General features: G+C 35.9%; 1 protein-coding gene across 1 annotated transcript in view; it reads left to right on the forward strand.

Moving 5' to 3' along the window:
- MALRD1 (MAM and LDL receptor class A domain containing 1) overlaps window positions 1–25063 on the forward strand; it is a 253534-nt gene that overhangs the window by 108138 nt on the left and 120333 nt on the right. The window contains exons 27-28 of the mRNA XM_065666535.1: window positions 18383–18628; window positions 21425–21582. Coding sequence (XP_065522607.1) covers window positions 18383–18628; window positions 21425–21582 — 404 coding nt within the window. The remainder of the gene's footprint in view (window positions 1–18382; window positions 18629–21424; window positions 21583–25063) is intronic.

A 25063-nucleotide genomic window follows, 5' to 3' on the forward strand; every position in this document is an offset into this window, starting at 1 on the left:
GCTGTGTCTCTGCAGCGTGGCCAGATTCTCAAGTTAGACTCTGCCCTGTTTAAGGGGCTGCTTGTATCCACATCAATCCAGGAGTTATATGATCCCCCCAAGAATGTTTGCAGATTAAGTTACTGACTATGCCTACAAAATGTGAGAACATTGGCATGAATCATATTTTATATGTATATATTTTTTACAAAAGAGACTTCATGGATTTGACAGTAACTTACATGATCTTCAAATCTGCTTGTCCTCTGTCTCCTTACCTCTCTTCTTTCCTGAAGTGTTTTTACTGGCTATAAAAATGGATGATCCCTCCATCAGAGTTTCTGAACATGTCTCCATACCACTTATCTGGGAATACAACAGCTGCCAAGGGCTGCCTAATCAGATTAGCAGGCTACAAGGGAAGAAAGTTATTCCCAGTGACAAAAGAACTGGTGGCTGCTGACTTCAGTTTTGTAGAGAAGACAGGTGCTATTTCCAACAAGTTAAAAGAGATTCATTGAAGTGTTACATATGTCTTTAAGAAGAGAGGAATATTTACAGGAGATTACACCAAGGTCCATTTCACTTATCCTGTCTCCAGGATAAGATGCTGAGCAAGAACCAAAAGAGGACAGGCATATACGATGCTTCCTCCTACTGTTCCTAATATTTCCTTTTTAGGAGACCTTATGAACCAAATGTGTTTTTTCATACGTAGTAAATGTTAATCTATTTGCCTTCTGTGTACAGAGCCTAGCTTCAATGGGGACACATTCAAAAGTCTAGCCTCCTCCTCATTTTTGGCAGCAGTAGTGTAGGTCTGCCACTTGCTGAGAAAGCAATTCTGTTTTCAGAGTCTCCTATTTGATAATATCTTTTACTGAAAATGGTGATGAGCAGCAGACAAACCCACCTCTGCCATATTGGTCTCTTTGAGACTGTCCTTAAGCAACATTACACACTGAAGGAGTTCTAACTTACTTCTTATATGGAAACTATTCCATATGTTTTCCTTTCTCTGACTACTATAATGTTCTGAGATAAAATCAAGTTTATGTAGGGTATTTAGGAACTGAGTTAACAGTGGGATAATACTGTAACAACTATTATTTTTCTCTTTGCTCTGTTTTGTGATAAATGCTAAAGTCTTATTTGCTTTGCCTTTTTTTTGAGCTTGGGTTGATATTGATATATTTTCAGTACTCTGCTGCATCACTTGGTAGTAGTGATAGTGACTTGAGCTCCTCAGTCATATGTGAAGACAGATCGTGTTAATCTGTGTAACTCAACATTGCATTTCGTTGCCAGTCACTCATGATCCAATTCATTTGCTTAGCTGTGACTGTTTAGCTCCATTGCAGTCACGTAAGATATCTGACACACCTGCCTGGGGCTGGCAGCTATGTTTCGGGATTATAGGAAAGTCATATCTGTCCTACAGTACAGAGTAAAACACAGGTATCCTGAAACTACTGCTAATCTTACCTTCTGTGTCTGCTAAGTAAAGATACTTGATTGGGCTCCCAATACAGTGCTATGCCTGACTCCCAAATCCAAAGACACAAAATTAGTATTTGTGTGAGTAGATCCAGACCTACATCACTTCTTCCCCTAGTTTTTATTGCTGAGCATGACCTATGGTATAGGAAGTCCCTTTGATCATTTGGGGTCAGCTGTCCTGGCTGTGACACTTTCCAGCTTTTTGTGTCCCAGCCAGCCCACTGGTGGAACAGCATGAAAAGCAGAATAGCCCTCGGTGCTGTGTGAGTTCTGCTTGGCAATGACTAAAACTTCCCTATGGTATCAACACTCTTTTCATCACAAATCCAAAGCATATCATGATACAAGGTACTGGACTCCCAGGGTGACCCCAGTGTGGCCCCAGGACTTGCTACTTCTCCTCTGTAGCATTGAGCATCACCCCTTGTAGGGTCTTTCCTGGCCCATTCTGGCTGGGTTCTTTCTTTCACTGCTTTATTTCCAGCTCTCCCTGTGTCCAACACCAGCACCAGGCAGACACGAAAGCACTTTTCATTTATTCCTGGCAAGGAAGCACAGCAGCTAAGCAAGTGTTGGAAGTCAGTAGTGTGCTTGTTATCACTACTGTGTCATGCTTTGGGAAATAGCCCACTGTACCAGACTTCTTCTTGAATGTTTGTGTGTGGTCGGTCACGATGCTCATTTTTCATGTTCTCTTCAGGAGACAGGGATTGCTTGGCCTGTCTTCCTGCTGCTGCTTTTTGTAGCTCTGTGGTTTTCCTTTCCCAGACTGCAAGTGACGTTTTTTTCAAGCTAAGCTTAAGAATGCATTATCCCGCTCCTGGCTACACATGTGCATTTCAGGAAAATGGTGGAAATATTGTGAAATACGTAGATTGGTTTGGTAGCTGGATGTAAAGTTAATAGCAATCATGCATGCAGGTGACTTGAATTCAACTTCTCTGTATGTTGTCCAGATGCTATAAAGAGAATTACCCTTATTGTCAGTGAATAAGACAAAATATATAGCCTGGATTTTCACGTTGTACTTTCTGATTCTATGAAGCTTTCTCCAGCTAAATTCCAAGTCAGTGTAATTAAGATCACTGTCAGAGCAGAGCCTGGATTGGGCCCATAACAGATTAAAATTCTAGAAACTGGACAACAAAATGTGATTAATGTCATCTAAGCTTCTTGGAGGTAGGGCACTGTGAGCACCTGTTTTGTGAAACTCTCACGAAACGGTTTAACATCTCTAAAACTTTCCTTAGCTCTTGGGTCTCCACAGACTGGTTTCTGAGAAAGGTGTCACAGAGCAGACATCCAAATATCATGTCAGCAGAAATGAATTTTCGGTGCTGGTAGCTTGAAGTGAGTCTCTAAGCAGCATGTGAGGTGTTTATGTCTACTTTCATAGTATGAACTGGTGATTCCTTTGGCGATGGGTAGCTGGGACATGGGAATAGCTTTTCTAACCAAAGCAAACTGTTCCTAAAATTGCAAGAGGAATTCCTGATACTATAGAAACAAGAGTCCTATTAAGGAGACTTGCTCTTTAATTTTCTCCCTATTAGAAGAACTAAGTAAGAAGACTTTTACCAGATCTAAGCTTTTCCAAAACTAACAGTGATACTGGTATTATTAGCTCAGACCTTTCCCTATGTGCTAGATATTCCACACACAGAGCATGCATCTGCCTAGGCGAACTAAGAACATGAAAGCTGTAACCTTATTTTACATTCCAAGAAATGGCTAACAAATTACTCTTGCTTGAGTGTAATTATCACTTTTTTTGCACACATCTAAAAGCAGAGAAATAATGGTGCAGTACAGGGCATTCTTGGAAATATCTAGTGTTTTTTCTATTAAGTCTTGCAACAGCAAATGTGATCTGAAAAAAAGAGTTGTATTTCACACTATCTAGTCCTATTTTACCTTTAGTGAAGTACATCTTTGTCAGACACTTGAATTTTCCAGACAACCCGGAACAAAATTTTCATGTATGGTTAAGACTGCAGGCATATATGTGTGCTCTCTTCCCTCCCTTTCAAACCGTAGGAAACAAGCTGAACTTGAAGTGTTTTTTTCAGCACAGACTTATCAATATTCCCTTTGAATTGTATTTTACTTTCCTGGTTAAAATGCTTACATTTTCAGGATGGGTATATATTAGAGAAAGCAAAATATTTTTTAGAATATATTTGTAAATTTTATTTGAAAGCTCAGTTTATATTTTATACTTTATAGCAAGGAAGATTTGAGGCAATTCACTGCACAGCCTCATTTTCATTTTGTGTTTAATTTTGTTATACTTTTGAACTGTATATCCCTCTAAATAGAATGATACTGTAGCTTTCACAAGATACCTAAGTAACTATCACAGTATGTGCCTGGATTGTTGTTTAGTGGTAGGATAAACAAAGTTAATAAACAAGTGTAAAAAGACCGTTAGCTGCCAAAATGTATAAAGAATTCCAGAGTGCAGAAAGACCATACTCAGTTTATGCTTGTAAATCAGATCACCTCAGGTGCCTCTCACAAGGAGAAGAGATTGAAGAAATGGATGTGGTCTCTGGAAACTTCCAGCCATCCAGAATACAAACAAATGCTATGTCAACAATAATCATGGAAGTTGTCCTCAATTAAAAATGATGGAGGTTATTGGCTGAGGCTGCATGGTCTTCACTGAACAGAGGGAAAAACAAACTAGCTCTTCAAGTAAAATAGAGAAGGAATATGTCAGTGAAATGGAGAAAGCAAAGATTCATTTCTCCATTTTCCTATTTTAGTAAATGTTTCTTTGTTTGAAGAGAGCCCTTAATATTTACGTGCTGCATTTTTTTAGGTATCTGAGTGAAAAATACAGCTGGGGGAAGGGGAGAGATAAATGAAACCACCTTAATGTGCATAATGAATCTTTAGCTGAAGCAAATCTAAATTTTATCAGACTTATCTAAAACTTGAAATATTTATGGTGCTATTCAGCTCCAAGTTAAGACTCAGATTAAATGCCATGTACACCTAGGTGTGTGCACTCAAGATCATAGAATCATAGAATAGTTAGGGTTGGAAAGGTCCTCAAGATCATCTAGTTCCAACCCCCCTGCCATGGACAGGGACACCTCTCACTAAACCATCCAACACAAGGCTTCATCCAACCTGGCCTTGAACACCGCCAGCGATGGAGCACTCACAACCTCCCTGGGCAACCGATTCCAGTGTCTCACCACCCTAACAGGAAAGAATTTCCTCCTTATATCTAATCTAAACTTCCCCTGTTTAAGTTTTAACCCATTACCAATTATAATAGATGTACTATATTGTTCTTTTCCTGCCCAGACACTCAACACAACTGAATTGCACACATAAAGGCATCTGTTGTTGTTTGTCATACACTAGGGTGTCTAAGAAATCCCCCCAGTGCTGACAGGTGTGTAACAGGATGTATGGAAAATATATGCCCTTTAGGAGTTGCAGCTGGTAACAAGGAATGGTGTTTTACACCTTTTGAAATGCTATGTGTATGGGCAACCAAATAAAACTCTAAGTTTCTATTTTAGCATTATGTGATCACTGTTCGAAGTAGAAACAGATCCCTATCAGTTTTAGTAGCAGCTTAGATACTTAGATTGCCTATGTGTAAGCATGCAGGTATATTTCTCTTTGTGAGCTGTATGCTGTCTAAGTTTTTATTTCAGAACTCTTTTTGACATAATTTTATTTTCATAATCTCTTGCAGATCTTTCTTTTCCTAGGTTGGTTTAGATTTGCTTTATTAGAAATGCTTTTTGAATTGCCTTGCTGCTACCTTAAACAGAAATGACTGTTGTGTGATGAGCAGTTAGGTTAACTGTCTCAGATGCTGGAAGATAGGGAGTGTTTCCCATAATACTGGTGCAGTATCTCATCTACAGGATGTGACACATACTTTTAACTGCAGACTAAGCACCTGTGGGATGGCGGTGCATGATGTCCTTTCCCTATGATGTCTGCTTCTGGCCATGTTCAGTGGCTGCAACCACTCTGCATGGCTCTGTCGGCATTTCCCTTTCACATGCACCTTACAGAGATGAGATTTTATATTAATTAGATGATTCTTCTATTCTAAATCTTCTCACTTTGAAGTCCTCTTGCTTCTTTCATCTACTTTCACAAGGTGTCACCTCAGGCCCTCAGTTTCTCCTTTTATTGTCTACTCAGACCAGATCATTGCCACATTTACACATGGAACTGCATGCAATAAAAAAAGCAAAACTATTGCACACCTGGATACTGCAGGTATTCAAGACTGAGACATTAAAGAGATGCTAATTTACATTCAAGGCAGACTCACACTGAATGGTTTCTGACAGATAATACTATAGAAAATAATGCTTCCAGTGTTACTGTGCAAAAGTTTCACAGAAGACGTCTGATACCAGGTCCTCTTCAGAGGAAAATTTTAAAGGTCAGAATATTGCTTTCAAAATGCTAGAAATTAAGATATTAGAAATAATTCAAAGCTGTTATGGGAGAAGGCCTTCAGTTATGTTTTTCTGCTTAGTCTGTGCTTACCTTGAAGATTTTTATTTTTTTAAGGACTTTAATGTAATTAAACTAATGATAGACTTTAATATTCTGTGTGTTTTATCTAGCACTGCTGGTTTTTTACAGACAAATAGTACAAGATTTTTGTCCTGATAAAAATTGGCTGCATAGGCTTTTATATATGACACCTTTACTTTGATATTACAGCTCAGCTTGAGGATATGTAAATATCTTTTACATATTTTGTCAAAGAATAGAATGTGCCTTGTTTAACAGACAGGTTTCCAAACTAATATTTGTATTAAATATCATTCCATAAGGCTGAATTAAGTTACAAGATCTGCCGCTGGCACAACAGCCAAATATCTGCCTTCTAATAGATGCCTTTGCAGTTGTGCAGGATGTGATATTTTCTGGTTTTGTTTATCATTTATTTTTTTTACAGAGCTATTTACAATTATATGGGATTGTAAGAAAAAAATTTATTATTTTCCAAACAGATGAAATAGTTTCCATAATTCTGCCATTCAAATTATATAGTTTGGTGTTTATTTGATTGTTTTTTCCCCCCAGATTTTTCCAATAGTTGAATGAGTGCTTACATTTGTAGAATGATATAGTTTATGAGCACATATGCTGATGAACATTATCTGGAGCACTTTGTGTAACTAGATGGAGAATGCACAAGCACTGAAAGATGTGATTTTAAAAATTCTTTTACTAGCATGATGAAATCTGATTTGAGAAATTATTTTCTACAAAATCAGCCTATGAATTTGGGGATGATGTGATAAGACCAGGTGTTACATCAGAAGAAAAGTATTGATACCAATTGCAGTGAATAAGACCCAGAATGTCATTTTAGGTGTGTTTGTTATTTTTTTTGTAAAAGTAGTCCTAGTTTTCTGAAGAGTTCTAATAGCATATTTCCAAGCTAAATATGTAATATCTAATTAGAAAACTGAATGGAACTGGAAGCTGAAACATTAGTTTTATACCATGATGAATGGTCATAGAATAAGGACCAACAAAAATGATTGAAATATTAGTTTCTGTCTTACAGTGTTAATCAATCCAGTTTATTTAGCTGAGGTATATTGAGACTCATAACTGTTATTACTGGGTGTCGTGGTTTAAACCCAACCACAAACCTCGTTCACTCACTCCCCCCCCTTCTTGCCCTCCCCCTGCTCCCGGAGGGACGGAGAGGAGAATCGAAAAGAATGCAGCTCCCACGGGTTGAGATAAGAACAGTTTAGTAACTAAGGTATAACACAAATCACTACTGCTACCACCAATGATAATAATAATGATAAAGGAAATAACAAGAGGAAAGAATACAACACCTCAACACCAGCCGACCAATAACTCGCCCCACTCCCCCCAGCCGAGCACTGACCGATACCTCGTCCAACCCTGCAGTCCCTCAGCCCTTCTGGGATACTCCCCGTTACATCCTGGGCATGACGTGCTGTGGTATGGTCAGTTTGGGTCAGGTGTCCTCTCTCTGCTTCCTCCTGGCTTCCCCTCCTCCCTGGCAGAGCATGAGGCTCAGAAAATCCTTGGCCAGACCAAACATTTGAGCAGCAACTGAAAACATCAGTGTTATCAGCACTGTTCCCAGGCCATAAAATGAAAACACAGCACTGCACTAGCTACTAAGAAGGAGAAAAATAACTGCTACTGCTGAACCCAGGACACTAGGCATACATCATGTAATTAACTAGCTAATTAAAACAGTTTAATTGTGTTAGTTTTGTTTCCATGTGTACTGAAGACCATACTGGAAAAAGGTATGTGATTCTAGGGGAAGGACAACAGAGGGACAGAGTGGAAAAAAAAAAATCTTTAAAATGTTAGTGTTCAGTTTTAGATGAAAGATGCAAAGCAAATAGTTATCTAGAACAGCTCTTTATGTCTAAGTTTGATTGAATAGTTTCTTATATAGCAAATTTCTATTTGAATTTTTAAAATGAGAAATGCAATAGTCATCAACAGATATTATTTGTGGCTATTTAGTAGCCAATTCTTGAGTGAAAATTAACTGTGTGTTTCATGAGGCAAAATAGCATGCCTGCCAGACCAGGAGTTGTATCTACTCTGCCTTTCTTAATGGAGCGCATACTTTTGCTTTTACCCTGCATATACATGTATATGATCACCTGGGCTGCCCTAGATAGAGCATATACTGACTTCTAATCCTCAAATGGTTTGAGACTGTAAGCTTGGAAAACATGGCTGAAAAATCTCAACTTGTGATTATATATTCAAAATATTATATATTCAAAATATTTTGACATTTTTCACACTTCTGCAAGAAAAACAGCATACACCTAAAGTCTTTGTGCATGCAGAACATCTGTTCGGAAGAGTTTCTCTACTGAGAAAATTTGTAACAGATACAATGTTCCCCTTTCAAGAGGCAGTATCAATAGCAAGTTATAATTATTCCGTGATGATAAACTCAAGCATGATTTTTATCGTAAGCTTTTAAGCTTACTTATCTCTTATTTATAATTCTTAACACAAATGTTTTAGTGTGATATGTAAAAGCTAATTAGGATGATAAGTAACAATTTACTTTGTCTAGTGATCAGGAACAAACAGTAGCTGACACAGCAAATAAAAATTCACTATCCGAGAGGAACTTTACTGGGGGGGGGGGGGGGTTGGGTTTTTTTGTTTGGTTTGTTTTGTTTCTTTTGTAATAGGATAACAAATCCTTGATAAATACTATCTCAAGCAAAAATCTTGTCTCTCTCTTCATGCAAGGAGGAAAAAATCTTTTCTATAGCAAAGCTATTGCTGGCCTGTTGAGCCAGACAGCGACAGAGATGGATTCATAAACATCCTACAACTTATTCCTTTTGGAATCAATTTCTGTGAAGGATGATTATGTGATTCTGTGTAGTGGCTCTTAGGAGATGTAGATATGCAACCAAGAGGATGACTTACAAGTAGATGATTTACGTTGGTCAAAAAGCTATTCCAGTCATGAAGCTAAAGTAGTAAGGTTGCCTTACCACAATTTTTTCGTTCTGTCCCTGAAGAATAACCCAGGTTTGAGACTCTGAATTTTGAGATAAGATTTGACTCTTAGTGGAGATAAAGAGTTCTAAGAGCTGAAACTTCTCATCTGAGAGCTTGGTTAGCAAGGCCTGTAACCAGTATTCTAGTGCATACAAAACATGATGTGCTGATTTATGAACTTGACTCATAGAAATATTCTAAAAAAAAAAAAAGGTCTTGAATTTGGGTGCTCAGCTTGAAATCAGTGAGACCTAATTTGTCACAAAGCCAAAATGTCACAGGAAAAGTCTCATGATTTTGTCACAGCATATATATACATTTATTATTCTGTATTTTGAAGCTGTCTAGTGTTGTGTAGACAGGCTTCAGAACATTGGTGTAAGAAAGTATTCAGCTTCCATTAGACTTTCAGATGAAGGCTTGGGACAGGTAAATATGCTTTGGGGTTTGGGTTTCAGATTTGTTTGTACGTTCTTCAACATTTCCCTTAGCTTCCTTTCTATAATCGGGAGAGCTGGTTGGTAGAGCTTACATACAAATAAATGTACCTTAACTGATCATGAATAAATACAGGGTAGATGCTAAGTGGGCTCCTTATCTGAAAACCAAAAAACAGCCTTAGGTAAAAGCAATAGAGGAATTGCCTCAGGTTGTTGCCTTTCATAAAAGGAAACTAGACCTAGGGATCTGAGCATTTTATTTTTTTTTAAACCCAGGTTCTTATGAAGTGGGATAAAATAATCAGGTTCCTCTTTTCAACCACAAACTTTTCTGCTGTTTTCTTGTTCAGTCACTTTCTTAACCTATGTGCTACTGTTAGCTTACCTCAAAGAGTGCTGTTCAACACGAACACATACTGAATTGAGGTACAGTGAATAAAGGTAATATTGCTTTGCAGAATAAAAGATTGTGCTGGATTGGATGAACATTAAATGATGAAACATGCATTTGACTTATTCATATTAGCTAAAACAATCAGGAACAGAACTACTTCCTCATTTTAGGAGATGTTAACAGTATAACACTAGAACATACAGGTTCCAAATGCAGTAGTTGTTACTTGCAGAATCACACCTCAAACCATGCATACTGACTTTACAGGTATATTTTTCATCTTTCTTTCATTGAGAACAAATATGACTGTAACACAGAGGAAAGGGAAAAGCTGAACATATTAGAAGCTATGTTTCTTTGAGATACTAAGTGATTACCAAGTTTGTTCTCTTCCATCAAGCATAACTCATTTTTTCATTTTTCCACTGACCTTTCCAGTGGAGGCTAAAAGATGTGTGGAGGGCTGTCCAACACATCAATAAAATCTTTTAATCATCACATCCCCTTCATCTCACTGTAGCATTTAATGCAGGTAAAAAGTTTTGTAATATAATATGGTAAATACAGTAATCCTGAAACTTATTCCTTCTGAGGAATGAGAGATATGAAGAATTCATAGGGGTCGTGAGATTCATCTTTTTTGGACTTTTTTAATTTCTCCTACACCTGACTCTTACTCAAGTATTGATGAGGAGTTTAAACACAGCTGTGTTCAAATGCTGTAATTTTTAATAGAAATTCTGTGCAAATTGCGTTTCTTGCAGGTCTTTAACACTTCCATCCCATTTGTACATAACTGAAAATACCCGATAGCAGTTTCCTTTGTAATTTATATTTGTATTATTGGATATTAATAATGATTTAAGGGACTACATTGAAATCTATAAGTAGTAGAGATGCCCAACTGACAATAGATATACATAACTTGTTATCTTTACCTTTGAATAGTGAACAGTCTTACATCAACTTAAACCATTCCTGGACCACCTCATAGTGTCTAACTTGTCAAAGAAAATACTGGTTCCTGAGGTCTTGTGGGCATATAATTTCTCATTGACTATTTTTCTCTTTTACTATATAAGCTATGTCTTTTTTCATACCTTTGTTTGCCAGAGAAGGGGATTCCAAAAGTATTTTGGGTTATTATTCCAACCGTGGAACCAGCATTTCTCAAGTTCTGGGCCTCCATGCCCACTGACTTCTCTTAGCTAGGCTAAACCTGATCTCACCTCCTACCCTGTGGTTTCAGAGTCAAGGCTGTAACTATAAATGAGAGCTGGCTACACAGGCTTTGGGTGGGATACGAGGGAAGCATTTTCTACCTGTCATATTTACTGAGTACAGTCTGGTCAGGCTGCTCTGGCAAACTGTACAAAGGCCATTTTTCACTGCCCTGCAGCTCAGCCTCCCACTGTATGCTTTGGCAGCCACTTGGATTGTGATGGAGAATGAGAAAGGAACACATATTCCAGTGCAATTAGTGAAGATCCCTCCTCCTTCAGCCTGAGTTATAACATCATCAGATGCTTTTAGCTCATTATCTACTCAGCTTTCCTTTGGTCTCTTAATAGAAATTCTCTTCTGACGTACCTCAGCTATTCAGAATTTGTACACCCCATTTCTCATGCTCAGACTGCTCTGATTTACGAGTTTCTGCTTTATTTCTAGCTGCCTTCTAGATTCAGTCTGCAGATTTTTTTCCCATTGGAAACCCAGGCAATGAAACAACTGAGCAGTCTTCACTAGGCACCAGGAACTGCAAATGCCATACCTCCTCCTACCCTTCAGACATTCAGATAGCAATTGGACCATTAAACTGGAGGTCACAACTAAACCACTTTGGGCTCTAAGGTACTGATGTCACCAGTAACACATCAGTCCAGGTTTTGAAACAGCATTATAATATTTAGCTGCTCAGTCAAGGTCTCACTGTATGGTTATAAAATGTGTTTCAGGTGAGCTATTGAATTGTAATTCTAGGGCATGCTACAACTTGCAGTCAAGCCTAGAGACCTTCAGAAGGCACCTTAACTGGCTTCTGTCCAGATCTGTTGCACCAAGATATTCTTACATCTCACAGGGATTGTATGTGGTGGAAGAAGCTGGAGATGCAAGACTGAGTTTAAACATTTTTACTTAAACATGCATACTATTACTAAAGTTACAAATGAGAGAAAGAAGGAAAAAAATTAAAATTAAATGTTTGACATAATTTTTAGGAATGTGGATTTTATAAATAAGGAACATTTCTTTCTGCTATAGAGCTCAGTGAGTGAATATCTATGTTTAGTTTATTTGAGCCAGAGCATGGCAAATGATTTTTTTTTTTTTTCCATTTCATTATATTTCCTGAGAGTAAACTCAGGTGTGTCATTTAGGTTTTTCAGGGTGGTTAGTATTTGATCTTTTTCACTGTTGTAGAAGCATGTGATGAGTAATATTATTTCTGAAAAAGCTTTGCTTAAAAAATAGATGTGGATTCCTTTTTGTCTTAGAATTTCTTTGTCCACCCTCAAGAAGATAAGTTCTAAATTTTAACTTGGCTTTGGAAAAGGAAGATTGTGTGTAGGCATTGAAATATCTGTGTTCCTATTATCAGTATCCTGTTACAACAGTTTTCCTTGTCTGTTCATATATTTATGTTGGAGACTTAAACCATCTGGTTAACACTGAAATAATCATTCTAATGCATATTGTATCGTTTCAATTTTCTGGAGAGGAACAAAACAGTCTTAATGCTATTGCAATAGAAGGGGCATCTGTCAATGCATCCAGGCCTAGGTCTCTTGTTCACCATGGGGATTTCCCATCTCAAGAGATTAATTGAAAATTTCCTTTTAAGCTGATCTGCTAGCATGTTTTGTAGACTAATAAGCATAGAGTTGCTCGAACAACATGGGAAAATATGCACCATTTCTGGCAGCATTAATATACCAGTACTGCAGTAGTGGAGGAGTTAAAAATACCTGGTAAGACTATCTCTAGTAAAAACCTGGGTTTTATTTCTTTTGAGTGAATGCACTTGAGACTGAAGCTTTTATTCTTTACAATATTGTTTTTAGACTTCTCTTGCCCTGCCCATAGTATAGCGGCAATAATCTCTGTATGAAGAGGCACTTAGTGTCCATCTTGCCTTCAGCTACCCTTATCCTTGAGAATTTCTGTTAACCTTAAATACAGCAAAGCACAATGTTAGGGTACATTGAATGTGTCACAGATTGGGTACATCTTAAAGTGTATTGACTGACTGACAAATTATCATACTTTTATAATGAGAAAAAATAAAGTGCCATCAAACAGAACAAAGATGATGCTTCAGCGCTCTGGAATGGATAGAGAATAATCTTGAACAGTTATAGGCTTCTTTGTTATTTATCTTTTTTATTCTTAATGGTTCTAAGGATTAATATTACTGAGTCTGCTTACTGGACAGGAATTCTCTTGTGTTTATATGTGGAAATGTACAAGGTAAGAAATAAACTGAGGAGGTTTTGGTGGTTAGAAATCCTTCATCAGCCCATTGTCATGGGAAAAACTTAAAGGGTTAACAGTTTCTTCTCAGTCCCTTTTGCAAATGAACTCAAGCTGTTGTTTTTTAAACTTTCTGTTGCACAGAATGAAAATTAATATGTCAAGGTACTTGAGAGGCTTGCAAAACAAAAAAATGCAAGTGTTTGCACTCAATCGTAGAAAAAAAACAGATTATTTACAAAGAAAGAGCTGATGCGTAGTAGTTTTTCAGTCTTTTTTCCAGAGCTTCCATTTCTGAAAATCTTTCGAAATTCTTGGAATATCCAAAGCTTTGGTTTCGAAATGAGACGCATTTTTCACATGCTTGTGCTGACAAGTCATTATTACCATGCATCATCAACTGTCATGAGCGCACTTTACTCTGTCCTTGGGTAACACTGGTGAGATGTTCACAAGAGCATCTTTCCTCTAATAATTTTTTTTTTTTTTGTCTTAAAGACACACACAGTTCAGTCTTCCAGTAATGTCAACTCAGAGCAAGAATGATAATGGAGTAACTGTTGTAGGAAAAACCTTAGAGAACTAAATTATCTGGAGAGCCCCTATCCCTGGCATGTCAGACTCTTAGCCTGTTGATTAATTACTCTGGCCTTTATACCAAATTATGGTTCTACAGGAGCTCTAGCTTTGATTTAGGAACAGATATGCTTCCAGCGATGTGAATGTAAATAAGACCTTTAAAAATATTTTGAAACAGACTTTTAGGAGTCTATTGATGGTATTTCTGATAATGGTAAACTATCCTATTCATTTAATTGGATGTAGATTTGGAAAACAGAGACATTGTTTTCCAACATTAAATACCATTAAATATAATGAGCTTAAAAACCACTAGCTTAACAACTCTTGGAAAATCCTTATCGCCAATCTGTTTCTTGTCATTCTAAAACACGAATTATCTTTCTCACAGCGCTGATATAAAATAAGAATGGAAAAAGAAACAAGTTTAAGTTATGAGAATTAAGTGCTAAATGTTTATGAATACAGTCATAAGTAGTATAATCCTATATACAACCATATATTTGAAATTTTCTAGAAATTCTGATCTTATTCATCTTTATCAGTTTAATTACCATACGTAATTTATTTCCAGTAAGCAAAGTAAAGAACCAGCTTCAGGAATATTTGGATCTGAATGAGAAATTTGAGATTTTCATCTCTATTTTATAACTACTATATGTGGCATTTCACGACAAGGACACAAGTTGATGCAGAGACTCAAATCTTTGTTTATTACCACCGAGCCCTTTTTATCCCCTTGTTCAGTACTTTCCCAACCTGCACATGCATACAACGTTCAATCTCACTGGCCACTGTGAAACTGTCCAGGTAAATAGTCCAATCACAACGTTGCAGACCCTCTCACAACCCTCACATCCTCTGGCCTCCAACTGAGATTCCTGCCAGAACTACATCCTGGCCCATCCTCCCAAGGCTTGCTTGTTTACTTTCCCTGTCTGTCAATGTTCCAACTCATCGCCCCAGGGCTTGTCAAGCACCAAGGCCTCAGAGCTCATTCCCAAACTCTTTTTCATGCAAGTCTTATCACCTTCACTCTCCACAACTACAGGCGTATATAAACGTTTATCTGTTGTAAATTCTCAGAATTATATAAGCAAATTAAGGCCTGCAACTGCAGTTTGATTTTTAAAACTAAAATGTACGACTACTAATATGTAATTTAGCCTCCTCTATAACACTAACTGGGCTTTTGTGCAGAGTTTTCTTTGATTTATCATATAATTTTAAGTTAAACTAAAGCATATCTCTTAGGGGAGAACAAAGAAATGCTCTATTAAAAGCTTTTAACTAACAGAGAATTTGTCATTGTCTGTTATCTTGTTATTTTTTCACTGGTTAAATACTCAATCATTTTATTTTAATTTGAACTTTGCCAACTTCAATTTTCCAGCATGTAGTGTTGGGGCTTTTTCTACTAAACGAGAGCTTTATGCTATCAGTGTTTGTCTTCCTGCAGATAATTGCAGACCATGATCAAGCATTTCTTAAGTTTGTCTCTTATAAATTGCATAAATTGAACTCCATTTGGTCACTCAATGTGTGTTATCAGCCATTTCATTTAGGAGTCTTTCATGGCTAATCTAAGCAAATATAACATAATTAGTTTTCATTGAGTGAAAATGAAATTATTGCCTACTCAGAGATAAGTCCAAACACCTAGTGAGAACTTGTAATGGATTTTAATGGAAAAATAACAAGTGCTATTTTAAATAAATACGTGAGAATTAGCTATTGCCTTCATAAAAGGAAGGATGAGGGATTCTCATCCTGAAATGAAAGGCAAACTAAATATTATGAGCTGATAAAAAATTTGAGTGACAAAAAAAACTTCAAGTATAAGGTGTTTCTGAATGGAGCTGTAGGAAGATCATCTGAATACCTTAAGACCTTTTAAGTCACAACAGAAGAAATCAAGTCCTTCTCAGATATCTCCATCTGCTAAAGTGGGAGAAAAGAATAAATAAGAGGGCTTATGCTTTATCTTATCATACATTAATGGAGTTACTTGATTTGAGTATACTTGATTTTATATTCATTTATTTTCAGAAAGTAACTAAACAAGCAATAGTTATCGCCATGATATAGAGTGGTATAAGAATTAGCTACTTTATAGAAAAGTCCTGTTATGACATGGGTTATGGTTTCAAAGATTAAGGTATAACTTTTTTCCCTTCTGGAATTACTTCTTTGAGAGCATAACCATTCTTATCATTTAGAGTTTGAAAGTTTACATGAATAACACAGATGCTGTTTCTTAATATGAATTTTTCATGCAATTTATTGTTCTTCTGAATTTATTGTTCTTCTGCCTCGATTCTGCAACCTATATACTATGTTCTCTTTATTACTCTTCAAAGTTCATTGATCTAGAAGAGAAACTATATTTCAGCTCTGTTACTAAAATTATTTTCTCTTGATGTTTGCAAGTACTTTTTTTTTTTTTCAAAATGCGTTTAAGAAATACACCTTTATAAAATAAGTGATTGATCTTGGTCATACAACTATACGTTTTAAAATGCAAATGTACATGTGAAATCTGTTGGTTGGTTTGTTTTTGTTTTTTTTTTTTTGCTCAGGGTATCTAGAGCAAGGGGGTAATTGAATGATGCAGCTGTTTTCCTCTGTTATATAAATCTTCCTCGATTCAGAGATTATTGATCTCAAAGATGCTAGGAGCTCCTTTGGGTTCATTGCATCCTAATTTGTTGATGCAGTTACCACACAGGGCTAAAAGTCTGGTTGTTAATAATCTTTAAGAAACACTGATTGGAGGAAGTTACTGAACCTTGCTAAGGAGAAGTTCCTCTCAGTTAAATATCCCTATTATACCCACATGCATCTATACAACAGAGTGTCTGGAATGTTGATTGCGATAAAGTAGGAAGGAAAGGATGAAAGCTAAAAACCATCCCTTTTCTTACAGGGTTGGGGGTTTTTGTTCATTTTTGTTTCTTTTTGGTTTAGTTTTTATGGTTATAAAGTCTTAGAAATATGTCATTCAAAGAGAAAACATACTATGGAAGTACATCCTGAAACAAGTCACGTCACAGACTGAGTTAGTGTAATATCATTCATTACACATGCTTGAAAAGATTCATTCATGCAAGGATTCAAGATGGTGGTTTTTTTGTTTGGGTTTTTTTTTTTCCTTGAAAAAACAAAAGACTTCCACTTTTCAACTCCATTTTTTTTTCCAACCTGAAATTGGAAGCAATGCTTCCCTTTACAAAAGGATCTCAAAATGGAATAGTTATTGCAATTTTTGATCATGATGAACAGTAAGAAAAAGTAATTCCAAGCATGGACTGCAAAGAGGAGTTAGTATTTGTTTTATTTTTTTGCTAACATATAGTGATTCAAGGCTTGTTTTTACTTTTAACCAAAGCCTACAGCAAAGGGGTATAGATATGTTTTTTCACTTAGTTTGAGGCATTTGTAATTTAGCATCTGACATAACAAAGTCCTAGGGATAGAGGCTGCCAACGCACCAATTGAATGCTTCATCTCTTATTTTCTTTTTTGTTAATAAATCAGTTATTCTGACCCTTTAATAAAACCCAGCCTTATATGAATTTCATTTAGCTCTGTCAGGTCCTCTAAGGTAGCGATAACAGGAAATTGTTTTAGTAGGATGTGATTTTCAGTATTAATTAACTCAGATTGTTCCCATACTTGTACAACTTTCATGCATCTGCATATTTTAATTTTATGCCTGATGAGCTAATATAGTAATATTTCAGTTTTTAAATAAAATTATGCTTATGCATTTATTTCTGGCAGACCAGAATGGCCAAAAGAAATAAGGAGGGCTCATTTCAAAATTTTGTGTCTCCCTTCCTGATTAGAGACTGTACTGAAGGGGCTGCTTTTTATCCAGGGCCCTGCAGGAACTGATCTGAAATGAAAACATGAAGCTTGGAAATGGATGTTGTAAAATGGGTCGTACAATTTTTACGCTGTACAATAAAAGAATTAGCCCCAGTAATGCTAGGAATACTGCACAGAAAGGACAGCATCAACCCACTGAACTCATCTGAAAAAAAAGAAATCCATTGAAAGGCAAACCTCTGAGTGAAAATAGAAAAGCTTTTTCTCTTTTTCTTCCAAATTGGGTCTGCTAAACTAAGCTTAACTTTGCAGCAAAAATGAAATGATTTAATCCCGCAACATGAAAGGAGAATGTCAGCAATTAAGTCAGACTAGAAAGCTTTGTTAGTGAAGGAATGCTTGGCTGGAACTTGCCCTCAGAGGCTTTACAAGAGAAGCGGTCATTTATTTAGGCAATCTCTTGACAAAATACAAAAGAAATAAACTGATAATGGATTGGCACTTCAGGGGAACCAAGGGCTTTTATTAAAATTGCTCTGGACCACCCTCCTCCTCCTAAATATCAAACGCTCAGAGATGTAACCTTCCAGTAACCTTACTGGGATGCATGGCAGTGTGTTTCACCAGGACACCCTCATTCTTCTCTTTTCAGGCTCCTGCTCACATGGCTATTTGCAATGTCAGAACGGCAAGTGTTACAGACCAGAACAAAGCTGTGATTTTGAAGACAACTGTGGGGATAATACAGATGAGAGTGAATGTGGAACTTCCTGCACCTTTGAGAACGGCAGATGTGGCTGGCAGAATTCCCTGGCAGACAGTTTTAACTGGGTACTAGGTGTCGGCTCGTCTCAAAATCTCAGACCTCCCAGGGACCATACGTTTGGAAATGGAACTGGTATGTTGTTAATTCACAAACAAGATGTAATTGTCATCTTGGAGCTCCGCATACCACCCTTCACAAGCAGCAGGGGGATTCTAATGTCTAATCACAGTGTCATTTTTAATGAAATAGATGTGTAACAATATCAAAATATCAATTACTGTTGTAAAATTATTTTAAGTGAGGAAAATCTGGTTTTCAGTTGTTTCTCCTTTAAGTGTTGCTGTATGACTCAAGCAACACAATTTGTTACTTGTCAGGAGAGAGGTATTTGGTCCAACTGCAGTCTGAAAAGGTGAGTTAGCTCAGCTGTGAGATTTACTGGGTCCTGCTCCTCCAGAGCTTGAACTTGTTACCAGTAAGCTTTAAGTTACTCATAGTGACTATTCATAGTCTAATTTTAGGTAATTTTAAGTAAATAAATTTAAATAAATAAACCTTCTTTGCCAGTGGTAGTGCAGCTTCTGCTTTGTTTTGGCCAAACAACACAGTTATCTGTCCTTTTTCTTCTGCAAGCTCCATGCATTCATGTTTTTGAGAGTCCCATAGCTCAGAATTGATCTTAAATTGAAATATTCCACAGCAGAGTTGCACAAAGGTGTGTGATTTGTATTTAGTAGCTGTTGAATATTGAATGCTGAAGGACAAAACCAAATAAAAAACAAAGTTTACCTGAAGATATGTAGAAACTCAGAGGCTAGTGAAAGCTTGCCAAGGTGCCTGAGGATGAAATGGTCAAAAATAATCACAAAGACTAGGTGTTCATATATTTTTAAATTCTGAAACAGTTCAGTTGGGTTACATTTCACTGATCTCAAAGTAAAATGCAGTAGAAAAGAACTGCTTTCCAATGTTTCCCTCTCTTTCATTTGGCTTTTAAAATATCCAGTTCTGTTAGAACACAGATTTATCTATTTTTGTGCTATGTAAATTGAATCCCTTAGGAGTTGTTACGACATACAGCTTACAATTGTATGTTGTGTGTTATATCCCACATATGAATAAACTTACTGCTGATCTAATTCTCAAATGTAGAAATCTACCCTATAATCTGAAAGTTAAGTGTTATTGTGGTGAGTAATTACACAGGTCAGATTCTCCATTTCTTCCTGAAGAGCTGTTGAATAGTTTTGAAATTGTGTTCTCAGATAAGTATATTTAGGATTAATTTCACTTTTTATAATTGTCATGTGGTCAGTTTTTTAACAGGGAAGGTGGTATGCGGCCATATTCTTAGAACTGGTAGCACTTAATAATTTTGCTCATCATGAGAAAACCAAAACAAAATTCAGCTTAGCTATTAAAAATTTGTCATATATGGTAGAGAATACTGTAGTATTCAGTGACTGGTCCTTTTACAATGACAAATTTTAGCGCTTACTTGCAAAGCCACAGCTTTTGAGTTTAGATGAAACACTCAACTCTAACTCCCCTATTAGCACCTCTGTTTTCAACATTAAAATGTTGAAAATTTTCTTATGACTAGGATTACATCATTCTGTTTGGAATTAAACTGTTTGTTCTTTTAATCTCCTAGCCAAGCTTGACTAGCTGTGATCTGTCCACTGTCCCAAAGTGCTAGTAGCAGTCTTCAGGTCAAGCGGCTTTCCAGAGGGTCCCTTGTCTGCCACCTTAAATCAGTCAAGTTTCTTTTCGAAGATGACTGTGAAAGTTTTTTGGGTTGAGTTGCTTTGGTCTGGATTGGCTTGGTTTCCAACAAAAGTAATTTGACTAACCTTAAATAGATATTAACAAACACTGGCATGCCAAGCACTTAATCCAGTCTAACCATGTCTTCCCAGCAGACATTGAGGCAATGGTGTGGCTTGATATCTCATAGTGTTTATATCCATGCCTTGTTTAACACAAAAAATAGCAGATGTAGAAAATAGAAGCTCATTTGCATTTTCTAATTTTTACTTTTTTAAAAATTATTATGTCACTACCTTTGTTAAATGTATGCTTGACCTCAGGGAAAAAGCAAATTTCTCATCCCATAATATTGTGGCAGGCATCTACAGTTGTAACTTAGCCAGATAAGTGAACTTTTCCTCTAATGAAGTAATTTTTTTTTGTCTAATACTTTAGTAGATGTGCAATTATAATTTAAGTGTGTTATTTATGTTACACTTATATTTATGTGAACTGCACACTTGTTTTTTATGCAAAGGAAAAAATGAGTTTAAAAACTTGCATAATTAATTATACTTCTGATTAAAAATAAAAAAGGAAAACTCAAAGACTATAACACTGCTTGAAAATATTAACTGTAGGCATCTGTTTTTGTGGTTTCCTCCAACTGCGTAATTTAAATGTGAGTTAATATTCATACATTTAAAAGTACAGATCACCCAAGGCAATATGAATCATTAGGGATAACTAATGATTTATAAATACATGAAGGTTTTTTGCCTGTGTCACAAGTTTTTGTGTAGTGTGACTCACTGTTTTGAAGGTTATCTTTCAGAAGTTTTATCCTGAAATTTACCACAGTGTGGCTATTGTATGATGTACTGTCAAAGTGGTAACTAATGCTGTTGGGAAAGGACATGTAATCAAGCTAGGAAATATAGAAGTGTTCTCATTCTTCTATGCAGGCTCATCTAAATCTTTAGCTGTGCCCAATTTATTCCTTATAAAATAAATACACAAGGAATGTGATCTGGTTATTTTTACCCTAAATGAAGGTTCACAAGTATAAAACCTGTATTTGAAGTATGCCTCATATGTCTCTGCATTTACTTTGCTGAGTTTTGGAACCTAATCTGAAAGTCTAAAACAATTTTTCAGTAATACATCATTTAATTTCAGGACAATTCCTGTATCTTGAGGCCACTGCAGCAGGCCTGAAAAATGAAAAAGCTCATGTGAAGAGTTCCAGATGGAAAGAATCAAGTGGGACTTGTGTGATGAGCTTCTGGTACTTCAAGTCACTAAAAGCCATGGGACGCATTCAGGTTCTGATTAAGGTAATAAAAAAACTTTTTCTTTGAATATCTGATATCTGTAAAGGTGTATATGCTTCAGCAGAGTGCTTTGGCACTCTGTCATTCTCTTATTCAGCTTTTAGTCTGAAAAATCTCCCACGTGCCTCCTAGTTTTATTATTCCAGTGTCTTAAAAATGCTTTTACTATTTCTCTTCCAAAAGAAGATCCTCTGAAAAGCCATAGAAAATCTTTTTAAAGCCTCTTTCCATTTTCCCTCTTCACATACAGTACTTTAACTTTGATATTCTCCAAGTGAGAGCTATTTTCATATTTTGCTGCTACTCCTATTGGTAGAAATCAGTAACACAACCCTATTGTTCCGATGGGATGACATCCACCAAAAAAATGAAGTACCAACATGCATATAGTGAGAATAAAATGAAAAAGTATTCTTTCATGGAATCATTTCTATTTTTACATAGGTGCAGAATATAGAATCAATTTTCATTAGAAGTGGCATTTTCTTCACTAAACATGAGATGACAAAAAAAATTATTTAAACCTCCCTACTATTTAGTTGTTTACTTGTACTGAGTTGCAAATAAAACTGATAAGTTCTTTGAAAATTGGCTGTTCCATTTGTTTGGTAAAATGAAAAAAGATTAAATGATTGTAAAAGCATGCTTTAAATGATAATATCATTCTAAGTAAAATGTGGAGATTAATGATCTGTGTATGAAAAGCAGATATTATTTATACTGCTGTTTTCCTGGAAGAACTCAAATCCATAAAGGAGGCAAGTAGGAAAAAAAAAGAAAAAAATTGACAATAACTTTTCTTATGCAATCTATGAAAAAAAGAAAACAAAAATAAATCTCATTACTTGCAATTAATAAGGTGCAAAATTAAACATTTATTTTGACTCAAACTTCAAGTTCTGTTCTCCTTGCCTTACTCAAAGGTGTATCTTGTAACACTCAGATGTTTTATTTAGGAGCATTTTAGAATTACTTAATTTTAATTGCAAACTTAATTTTAACTTGTAAACAAACTGATGGAAAATAAATAGCAGCTGCATTAGATATGTGTGAGTAGTTTGCACTTAAATTATCACTGTTGATTGCATACAGTAATTATCACATTAAGTATGTCGCAGCATGGACAGTTGCATTAAAAACAGAAAAATAATTATCTTTCATTTTATTACATACAGTGAAATTAAGAATGGACATTCAAATAATTCTGTTAAACAGGAGACAAAAAGTGAAATAAAAGAAAATTAAACAAACCACACCACCTAAAATTCGTTTCAAAGAAGCATTTATTCCCTGTCGGGATATTGTCTCAGAAAGGTCCAAGTCCAGTAGTTCATAATTCTTAATTATCCTTAATTATTTTTGCCACCCTTAGGATGGACAAAGGGATTAATTTTTTTATTATTTTTCCATAATTGCCCCGAGCAGAGTTGTACTAGATAGGTATCCCTGTTGATAAGATCCTGTAAAGACTTTTTTTTTTTCTGTACTATTATGGTTCTAATATTTGTTTGAAATATAATGTGCAAATATATGACTTTAATGGAATGTCCTGGATCACAATTACAAACATTTCCTTTCTCTAGGTTTTGGGAATATTCTTTGTTTTTTCTTTCTTTCATACTTACTTCAGTGAAAAATTGCCCTTTTCTTATTTTCACTTAATTTTACCATCCTAATAAATCTTTTAGATGTTCTTTTTAAGTTATTTTAAATCTGTCTTTCCAGAGATCCTGAGTAACAGCTTCTTCTTCTTCTCTTCTCTTTTTTTTTTTTTTTTTCTCTAATGAAGGAAAATATTCTACATGGACATAGGAAAAATTATGCTGATCATTGCATCCAGGATTGTTTTGCAGATCAGCCTAGTTTACCCATTATGTTGCTTATCAGGATTCATAAATCAATGTTTCAATTTAGAGTTTGTATTTAGCAGTGTCTGTATGAATAAAATCTAATTAAAGAACATATAGGCATGGCAAGTCATACTGAAGCTTCTCCTTCTAGTTCAAACTGCAACACCATTGTATTTCCATGCAGTTTGAGTATCTCTTGATTTAAAGTTAAATTAATGCCAGTGAAAGGAGATTAGTAGATTATGAATAGCTGAAAATGCAAGGAAGAGATGACCTGGGAAGGAATTTACCATCTCAAGGAATTTACAGCTTAGCAAGATGCCTCTGGCTAAAGTTATCACATCCATTAAAAGTTGTACTGAGTGAATTCTCTACATACCAATAGCACAGTAATGAACAATATGATGAGAAAATACTGTATGGAGGCAGAATAAGGGAGACATTTCTCATTCTCCTGAATATCACACTAGAAGAAAATTCGTCAGATCAAAAAGCATTTTTTTCTTTTTTTCTTAAATCATACTTCATGGTATGAATAAGTGTCTTCTCTTAACATTTGCATTGCTTGTCCGTCTGCAGAAAGCTTAAGAATATCGTCTATCGTACTACTAAAGTAGATGATGATATAACTAATAAAACTGCAGGATCGTAAAAGGGATAATATAGCCAAGCATGGACTTTCATGTTACTGTTTGCAGTTAGAGAAAACAAAATAATTTTCTGAAGGAATTTCTCTGCAGTTATTGTTGGGGTTTGGTTGTTTTGGTTTTTGGTGGGGTTTTGTTTTTTGTTTTTTTTTTTTGGGGGGGGCAGGGGTTTGGGGTTTTTTTGTTTGTTTATTTTTGGTGGGATTTTCTGTTTGTTTGTTTGCTTCCTGAAATTGTACTATATATTCCTCTTATAAACCTAAACTTTTCTGTGTGTGGTAAATTAATTCAATCAAAATGATGGGCCATTGAACTAGCTGCAAAACATTAGGTATTCTTCAGCCCCCTCAACATTTATCCAAATAGAAGATGTTAACATTACAGCTATTTGTAGGGGCTGCACTATTCAGCTCACCATCCACCCAAATTGAAACTAGAAAGTGTTTGAAAGCAGTGCAGAAGCTCATGGGGTGAACAGAATATTACCAGAAGAGATTTGGATACAACTAGTTAAAACTTTGCTACTGCAGTGAGATATTGAGATATTCTTAATCTTCTCTATGGCAGTTTTAATAGAATACAATCCACTGTAGGAGATATTCTGAAGCTAAAGTGAAGCATAGTTAATATTTCAGTTTCAGTGATGATGGTGGGGTTTGTCCTCGGCACTCAATACTGGTTTATTTTATGAGTCAGAAGAAACGGTGTTATTTTTAAACATGCTTCTCAATAGACAAGCAAGAATTCTTGGATGAAAGGAATGATACAGTTATTGTTTCCTACTGCTGTTTACTTTCTGACATAAAAAAGAAGCAAATCTTGGGTATCAGTGGGAAAGGAACAACAATCACAGGATTAAAAACATTTGTTGAAGATAATTTATGTGGGATCTGTGTTAATTACCTTGCACATAGACATTGTCATTAAAAGATAATTTAGGATTTAATACAGTGGGGGCTCTTTCAAGGTTCTGAAACAAGCCTCTAA

The sequence above is a fragment of the Lathamus discolor genome, chromosome 2 (assembly GCF_037157495.1).
Source record: "Lathamus discolor isolate bLatDis1 chromosome 2, bLatDis1.hap1, whole genome shotgun sequence".
Lineage (NCBI taxonomy): Eukaryota > Metazoa > Chordata > Aves > Psittaciformes > Psittacidae > Lathamus > Lathamus discolor.